This window comes from Bidens hawaiensis, unplaced genomic scaffold (assembly GCF_021521415.1).
Source record: "Bidens hawaiensis isolate Kalapana, Puna unplaced genomic scaffold, B.hawaiensis_p1.1 tig00002572_1, whole genome shotgun sequence".
In the NCBI taxonomy this organism is placed as follows: domain Eukaryota; kingdom Viridiplantae; phylum Streptophyta; class Magnoliopsida; order Asterales; family Asteraceae; genus Bidens; species Bidens hawaiensis.
In genome coordinates, this window is record NW_027491140.1 from 1,681,594 (window position 1) to 1,690,863 (window position 9,270).

A 9,270-nucleotide genomic window follows, 5' to 3' on the forward strand; every position below is an offset into this window, starting at 1 on the left:
GACCGTTAGGAATAAATACGCTAAAAGTTGGGACCACCGGCAGTCAGTTCGTTAATTGAGACTGATAGTGACCAAAAGACGATAGTTGGAATTAATAAAAACCAATATGTCTTATTTATTTTGTCTTACATCGAAATTAAATAACATATCAATTAATAAATTTTCAAACAATCCCGGTTTTCTAAAATATGTAACACATGTGAAGTACCTAATGTGCTCAACTAAATGACCTAGCAATCATTTAATTTTACTAATGTACATCGAAATAAAACATTAACACAAAATGGTATACTAGGTGCCACATGGAGGAGGCTTTCTGGCGTTAGCACACTAGGTGCTTCTAAGTTGCCATGGTCGTTTCCGGCTGTTGTTCCCCTCTCAACGATAAGTTCTTATTTCTGGTAATCGCCATAGAATGTCATCATAGGGGCGCCAAATGAACCAAGACTCAGACAACGAATTAAATTCTGATCAAAATGCGGTCAACACGTACGATGCAGTGTCGATATAACTCAATAGACCTTCTTGCCACCTTTAATAAATAAATAAATAAACACGTGAATCTAAATAAAAAAGCAGTCCAGGAAACAATATGCCATACCTAAAATTGTGTTTTTTATATGTATTAAGAGTAAAGTGCCATTTTTCGTCCTTTTGATTTGGCAAATAATGCGAATTTAGTCCAAAAAGTTTATTTTTTCCATATGGACCCTCTACGTTTCCCAATTCTTGCCAATTACATCCAAATCACTAACTCCGTTAAACTGAATCGTTAACTCAGGGGTAGACATGTCTTTTCACTCTTTCTTTATTACATGAGTACAGTGCCAAAATCGTCCCTGAAGTTTGGTCACAATTGCTAATTTCGTCCAAAAATATTATTTTTCGCAATTAGACCCTCGATGTTTCCCAACTGTTGTCAATTTCGTCAAATTTGTTAACTCAATCTAAATTTAACGTTAACTCAAGGGTGTTACTGTCCTTTTACATATTTGTTTACATTGTTATTATTATTACGTTGAGTTAAACCCCTTATATGACTAAAAATAAAGAAGAATAAACAAACGGATAATATATTGGATTCAAACATAGGAATCATGAAATGTTATATATGTTAGGGATGAGTAAAATCGGTACCGGTACAGATTTGGTACCGTCGATACCGAATCGGTACCAAGGTTTTGAGTTTTCGGGACCGGTACGGTACGGTACCGGTATTTCCCGAATTTTACCTCAAATACCGGTACCATACTGGTACCGACCTGAACATTTCGGTACCGGTACCAAACATTTGCGATTTTCGGGATCAAGATTTTCGGTACCGGTGCCAGTTGGTACCGAGTTCATCCCTAACATATGTCATCAAACAAACACATAATAACAATAATGTAAACAAACATGTAAAAGGACATTAACACCCATAAGTTAACGTTGAATTTAGACCGAGTTAACAATTTGGACGAAATTGGCAACAATTGGGAAAAATCGAGGGTCTACTTGCGAAAAAAAAAATTTTGGACGAAATTCGCAAATATGACCAAACCTCAGGGACGATTTTGGCCCTTTACTCATATAATAAAGAAATAGTGAAAAGACATGTCTACCCCTGACTTAACGATTAAATTTAACGAGGTTAGTGATTTGGATGCAATTGACAAGAATTGAGAAACGTGGTCCATATGCAAAAAATAAACTTTTTGGACTAAATTCGCATTATTTGCCAAACCATAAGGATAAAAATGACACTTTACTCATGTATTAATAATGTATTCTTTTAGTTAAAAAATGTTAATGAAACAAATAATATTAAGTCAAAATATACAACTTTTTATCAGTTTAGCGTGAACATACCTTGCGCCATATGGTTTGTTATAATTTGGTTGCACGTTTAGTATTGGACTCGTACAAGGCAATTTTTCCCACGCCCATAATTGCAACGGAAACACTGAACCACCAATCTGACGTTTTAGCACTTGTTGCCTGCGAAGATGTGTATACATAAATGCTAAAATGGCACTTGCCCAACTAAGTCTGCCGCCCGTAGATAAATCATCTAGGTAGTTTAAATATTTAACATCAACAAGATTACTGGCAATACCAGGAAACATGTTACTTGCGCCAATAGAAGAAATATAATCATCCTAGCATGTTGAAGACATTCTTGGGGAGTTGGATTATCAAAAAGATTTGTTTTGCTTAATCTTTCTAAAACATATGGCAAACTTATTTTTTGCCTAGTAGTAGCACCATCGTCCAACATAATACTCGTTAAACCATAAAACATTTCCTTAATTTGTGTTTTCGTAAACCTCTTATCATTGCCACAAATTACTTGACCATCAACATTGTAAACCCCACAAAACCTTTACATCCTGTAATGTTACCGTTACCTCTCCAAAAGGCATATGAAAGGTGTTTGTTTCGGGCTGCCATCTTTCTACAAGTGCGGATATAATAGCACTATCAACCCTCCTGTTGTCACACTGGATAACGCCAACAAAACCAGCCAAACGTATGTATTCCATAACTTGTTATGGAATACCCGTTTTACGAATAGTCCCACAGCTTCTCATCACCCCGTCTAACTCGTACTAACCCACCGTCTTTTAATATTGTCAGGTTTTGAAAAAGATAATCGGCCGTATGATCTCCGCTTCCACTTAGAACAACAAATCGTTGTTTAGGGAACCACCAGTTTAACGAATTGTCATTTCTAGTGGTAACTAAAAATCAATAAACACGGGTGGAATGCCAATGAAAGCTGGCAAAAAAATGGTGATGAGAAACAAAGAAATTGTCCATTGTATGTATAGCTGGTCAAAAATATATATAATTGAATATAAGAAACAAACATAACTTGAAGAATCTCTTAAGGGCCCGTGACTTTGTGCAGTGCAGAGATCGCCATTCGAAGTGGCAATTTGGCAGAAATCGTCATTTGTAATGGCAATCCTTCTACAGTTTCAGAAAACACTCTCTCTACACCTCTTACACACCAACACATCCAACTCCTATAGCCATTTCTAGTGGAAAAAAGCTTAGTTGTGATTAACTCTTGAAGACGGCATTACTTACTTGAAAGCGGTTATCGGTTATTCTTTAGTATCCTTGGTTAACCGAACCGAATTCATTTTTCATAATTTCTAGCTTTTATACATACATTTCTTGTTTTATAGCACTACTGTATTTATACATATTTCATATACATATATCTCCATTTCATGAATTTGCATCTCCATATTATACCTTCATGTCATGTGTTTATGCATCTATATTTACCGAACTGAAAACCAAAAAACTAACTAAATAAACCAAACCAATTAATCGAAGACCCATTGGTTAATTCAGTTGAGGCTAATAACCAAACCGTGCACCCCCCTAAATTACCAGTAATTATCAACCCTCAATTCCCAACTTCGACTATTACCTATGAAAAATTGTATTCTTTGATGCCCGAACCCTAACTGAATCAACCCGTTAAACACCCTAATCGAATAGACTTTCAAGCACATAAAACCCAAATACCATTAACCAAAAGTAAAACCATATCTCCATTATCAGAATCTAATGATCTTTGAATACAACTTCTGCTAAAACCACTCAAAAATTCCTACAACAAAGTCCCCAAGCCAATAAAAGAGAGTAACAAAAACTAAATGCCAAAGTACTTAGTGAGATTTCACATACTCCTGAACAATGTGAAGACCTTCAGATTCCTCCCCATAATCCTGTAATAAATGACTTATTAATAAAAGATAATTTAACATACGAATGAAATAGATCCCGGGATTATAAATGTACCTTCACAACGAGGCATGAGCAACCCACAACCTTTCTTGCCTTACCTTCTGAATCAATCTTACACAACTGTATTTAACAATTTAATCAATCATTACCAAAATTCACATTTTGATACTAAAGTACTAAACAAAGTGAAATAAAATGCATAATTAAAGACTTACACCGGCCCACTCGCCAAGAGTCTTTGCAGCCGGAACTGTTACTAAGCTCACATTATGGTCGGCACAAAGAGCTTTGACCAATTTTTGATAATCCGGCTGGTTACAATCCTCTGCCAATACACAAAGTAAAGCAGCATGTTTTTCTATCACTTTTGCAGCCTCATGCAAACCCCTCACAAGACCTCCATGAGCGAGCGATTTTCTTAACACAAGCTGCAAAGCAGTCATGATATCCATTGGTTCTCCAAGTGCTGGGGCCGGTGCCTCAACTGGAATAACAGCTTCTTCACTGCAACAAGCACATAAACAATTCCAGCAACAAAAGTCATAATACAACTTATTTGATCAAAACTTATAACATTAAACAAAATAGAAGAATATTGTAGTTAGCATACCCTGTCATGTTTCTGTTGACTGAATCTTCTCAAAAACTGCTGAGAAAAAAAAAACAAGTCAGTTAGATATTATTCATACAAATTTTACATGGATATGGTCACAAGAATATGAATGATAATCTTTAAAATAGAAAACGCTCACAACCAAAACTTACACACGATATAAAAAGTTCAAAACAAGCTGAGCTTTTTCGATCTCGAGCCAAGCCCAAGCCTCAAATAAAGCTCATTTAGTTATAAAGCCCAAGCTCCAGCCTTGTATGGGAATCTCGTTTAGGCTCGTCGAGCCTTAACGAGCCTTGTGTATTTTTAAGTTTGACCGCTATATTAATTTCACACACACACCAAAGCTTGGCTTGTTTAAGGTACTACACAAGCTCGAGCTGAGCTTAGGCTCGTGTAAGGTTCTTCTCAAAATATATAGAAATAAAAATAAATATAACTAATTAGCCAAGCCTGAGCTTGAAAAACAAACTCACGAGCTGATCCCGAGCTCTAGTAAGTCAAAAAGAGCCAAGCTCGGGCTTGTTGACACCCCTAAATTGCACTCATTGATCTAACTCATATAAATGGCAATGAAATTGAAATAGATATATCACATACTAACTAACACCTTCATGTTATCAATTTAACTTATAAACTAATCAGTCCAATAATCCCAAAACTGTAAATGTAGCTTACATGTATTCGAACAAATGCAACATCACTGATTGCATTAAAACATTTTACCCAAATTTATAAGCTTTTAGATTCAAACAATTGGTACTAGAAATTAACAAATTAACAATAATAATAATAATAATAATAATAATAATAATAATAATAATAATAATAATAATAATAATAATAATAATAATCTTAATCTAACGCATCAATCATCAATTACATAAACGATAGAGATGAGATCGATCTGAGTACCTGCAGCTGCCGCTAATCGGAATATCGAATGTGTGTGTGTGTGTGTGATCATAAAACCCTAGATCATTCACTGTAAAGTCCAGGTACTTTTAATTCTAGCCCCTCATGTTTTTCTTTATTTTACATTCCACACTTTTTAAGTTTTAACTAATTTCTTTCTTTCCGCTTCTTCAAAAATATTTGTTAGCAAAGTCGCATGTATAGTGACTTGGGTTTGATAAACGTTAACTCATTTAAGTAAAACACATGGGCATGTGTAGCAAGGTCAAGGGATAATGAAAGGGACGCCTTGCTACATGTGATGGATCTGGGTTAAAGGGGGAGAAAAAGACTTCACATAACGTTTGCTTGTAAAAGATTATCTGGATGTTGACTGGTCGTCAGAGTTTTATAACTCGTTTCTCGTGATGTAAATGAAGTCTTGTGCAACCTTGTTCCTTGCACCTTTACAACATATACAATTATACATACATATATTTATTGTTCAACTTTGATTCGAAGTCTTATGGAACATCTTAATTGACTTAAAATGTTCAACTTTTAGTTTAAATGGGTCAAAATGACTCGAACACACTTTAATTGACTTAAAATATTCATATTTGGTCTATCAAAGTGAGTTCGGGTAATGTTGATTCATTTTAATTGGAAGTTAGATATTTCAAGTCAATAAAAGTTGGTTCGGGTCACAATGATCCGCTTAAATAAAAATGTATGCAATATAAACATCATACCATCTTACCCAAATTTGTGTCGCCCTCTTGTTAATTAATCCACCCTTCATCTTTAGTGCATATCTGTCCAACTCTCAGTAAGTGTTTTCCTTTCGGTTGCTTAAATCTAAAAAAAAATATATTAGGATAACACAATTGAATTTTCTTACCTCATCGTGTCGTCTTTGGGCATATGACTTGCTCCCACCAGAACTTACATAATATTGTTTTGATATATTATTTGCATTTTCTAGCACCCACGCATGACTGGAATTTGTGAAAAAAAAGAGGGGGGGGGGGGGGGTTATTTTTGCAGATCTAACATCATCATAACCTCCATATTGATCAAAATGTTTTTTTTTTCGATTTAAAAAAGGGTAGCGACGCAACTTGTTGCCCGCTTACCCTCTATTTCGATTGATTCACTACTTTAATATTCTTAAAAATTATGCTAAATAATAAAAAAAAGTGTTTTACGGTCCAATATCTTCTTGCACAATCCTCATTAATTGCCACTTTATTCCATCTATGGTGGGTCATGAGGGTTGTTTACAGGCAGATTAACATAAGAGCTTCTCTTTGGAATTGAGATGATCAAGTGAGCCAGTGACCCGTCAATGATCCAAATCGCTGTTAAAAAAATCATTCTAGATTATACCAATTGTAACATCTGTAAGCATGCGAGCACACTTGTGGCCATTTCCCATGTGTCTTATATAGCAGCCCATGTATAAGGAATCATTGAATATCCATGTATGACGGCAAAACCCTGACAGTCACCACATAATATTGTCCTTACCGTCGACCACTATGCTGTCCAAATGCAACATAGTTGACACGATAATCTCAAGGCTATCAAGTTAGGCCACACACAAGAATAAAACCACTACCAATATCTTTACAAGCAACAAACCAACCATGGGAATTGGTAGCTGGCTCTACACTAATAGCACCAAGAATTTACGGGTCAAAATTGTTCACCCAGGTGGCCACGCTGAGCTTCACGAACGGCCCATTTTGGCTTCCGAGATAATTAGTCGAAATCCTAGATGTTGTGTGGCCCACCCGAATGTTTTCAAGCAGCCGTGGGCCATCATGCAGCCCGACACTATGTTAATGCCAGGCCAAAAAGTTTATGTAGTCCCGCTTTCGACCGTCAGAAAGCTACAGAAACAGTCGATAAAAAGGTCGGGTTTGTCAGTGCACGAGGATTGAGACGGTCAGAGTTTTAAGGAGGGTGGCGGTGAAGAAGGTGGAGATAGTGATACGAATTGTTGTTCCTTGGATGATACCACTGATGGGGTTTGTATAAAGTCGTTTAATGGGGGAAACGAGTCAGAGCGTAAAAGTTGTTTCACTTGTGTGTTTTCGGGGTCCAAGCGTAAAGGGGGGCCGGTTAAAGAAACCGCAACATTGAGTAATGGTGATCAATGAAACGGGAAGAAGGTAGGATCGCCGAGTAAGTTAATATCGCCTCTTGATTATTGGCAACCGAATCTTCATAGCATTGTTGAAGAAAAAAGTGTTAGTAATGTTGAAGAAGAAAGAAACATACAACATTGATGTTTGTTTGTTTATAAAAGTAAATCTTTGAACATGGAAATAAAACAATTTGGGGAATCATAGAATTGATGGAATTTGTGTTATTTGAAATAGATAAGTTGTAAAGGATAGGAGATAATGTAAGATGGTATATGAGTTACTTTTACATTCACCCAAAAGTTACAAGCAACAATTTACTATATACTAATCTACAGTAGGTTTATAGAACAATTTTGTGCGTCCAATCATGTCACTCCTTCGTTATATATAAATTTATTACTAGTAATTAGTTATATTTTTTTTTTCACAAAAAGCAAAGTCCTTTTCATTAAGTATCGGGCTGTCGGGTCAGAACCAAATCGGCTTGAGTTCGAAACCGAGTAATCTTGAAAATGAGACTTAAGGATGGTCGGTCTTGGATTACACCGGTTAGGCAGATCGGATTGGGCATCCGTCTCAACTAGGACTGAATTTCGAGTATCATAAGAGACAAAACACATAAATTTTTTTAATAGAAGACACACAAGTAAATAAAGAACACAAACGAACAAACATAAATGAGCCAATGAAACATGTGCTTATGTTCACTCATTTAATTAAATAAGCACAATATTTCTCCATTTGTTTATAAACAAAATTTCCATCTAACAACTTACAAGTAGTTCACTGAAACGCCCATGTCCAATGAAACCAAACAAATTGTAAACATCAATGAACTTTGTTAAAATCAGTAAATGCTTCTAAATTGAAAACCTAAGGGCCTTTATTGTAATTAAGTATGTATAGGGACCACTTTGTAACCTTGTATCCCCTATTTACCTTTCACCGGTCTATAAAACCTAACATAAAATTAGGGTTCTCATACAATCCAAGTGCATCGCCGCCTAATCTTCAATCCGTTACATCATCTGTAATTAGTGATTTTGTTTTGTTGTTCTCATCTCTTCTCTTTTGATTTTATTCTCGCTATCTGTTGTTTTTAAAAAATGGTTAAATGGAGTATGGGAAATGATGCTATAGATATCGATTTATGTATCATAGGTGCAATACTATGCGCTCTGCTGAAGTAAATATTATTATTTGCACGTCAGTCTGATCCCATACTCCATTGTTACCAGATCTAATATCTCTGTTTCTTCTTTCATTTTATTTCTTACGACTTTCTTGTTTTCAGTTTGTTTGTTAATCGGTTATTTGATTTTTTGATTATTTTATTGCTTTTAGCCTAAAATTAAATCAGTGAAACTGTTGGTTGATCTTGTTTTTTAATCTGGTTTGATTTTTAGTTCCAATAAAGTTAATGTTCAAAATGAGCGTGAAGTGGAAAATTAGAACTTGCATAAAATACAAGCTTCATTTTCTTAAGATATCTGCTCATTTTGTAACTAACCTAACTACGTTAGGTATACGTTTACAACATTGATTATAGCTTAGAATAATAAATTTGTTTAAAAACTACACAAATTGAAATCTGCTCTAGATTTTTATCTATGATTGACTTGCAATAAACTAAAAAACACCTTATGTGGTGGAAGAACTTAAATTCGTTCGTTATCAGGTAATTGTACTGGAATTAAACAAATAACTTTGTCTATATTCAAATGCAACAAATTAACTTAATTAATATAGCGTAGCGAGCGATAGCAAATTTGGTTGGTGCAATGCGTGTTGGACGTTATTGATGGTTAAATAAACTCGCGCTTTGCGGGGTTGAATTTAGTCGACATACACGAAATTGACACA

The 9,270-nt window shown here is 35.2% G+C and overlaps 1 protein-coding gene and 1 non-coding gene across 2 annotated transcripts; one reads left to right on the forward strand and one right to left on the reverse strand.

Moving 5' to 3' along the window:
* Positions 1 to 3,651: 3,651 nt before the first annotated feature.
* On the reverse strand, positions 3,652 to 4,362 carry LOC143620430 (small ribosomal subunit protein eS12-like). The gene is made up of 3 exons (XM_077092135.1): positions 3,963 to 4,362; positions 3,802 to 3,867; positions 3,652 to 3,728 (listed from the first exon to the last, which is right to left on the reverse strand). Exons 1-3 carry the CDS (start codon positions 4,197 to 4,199, stop codon positions 3,669 to 3,671), a joined length of 363 nt encoding a protein of 120 aa, XP_076948250.1. The 5' UTR covers positions 4,200 to 4,362; the 3' UTR covers positions 3,652 to 3,668.
* A 4,165-nt stretch (positions 4,363 to 8,527) lies between these two features.
* Positions 8,528 to 8,630, forward strand: LOC143620521 (small nucleolar RNA Z122). Its single transcript, XR_013151348.1, has one exon. It is a non-coding gene; the product is annotated as a small nucleolar RNA Z122 (small nucleolar RNA).
* The last annotated feature ends 640 nt before the right edge of the window (positions 8,631 to 9,270 follow it).

Coding starts and splice junctions, on each gene's coding strand:
- LOC143620430 (XM_077092135.1), bottom strand. CDS start 4,199: ATGGATATCATGACTGCTTTGCAGCTTGTGTTAAGAAAATCGCTCGCT. Junction 3,868..3,962: donor CTCTTGGCGAGTGGGCCGGT/GTAAGTCTTTAA, acceptor TGTTAAATACAG/TTGTGTAAGATTGATTCAGA. Junction 3,729..3,801: donor GCTCATGCCTCGTTGTGAAG/GTACATTTATAA, acceptor CATTTATTACAG/GATTATGGGGAGGAATCTGA.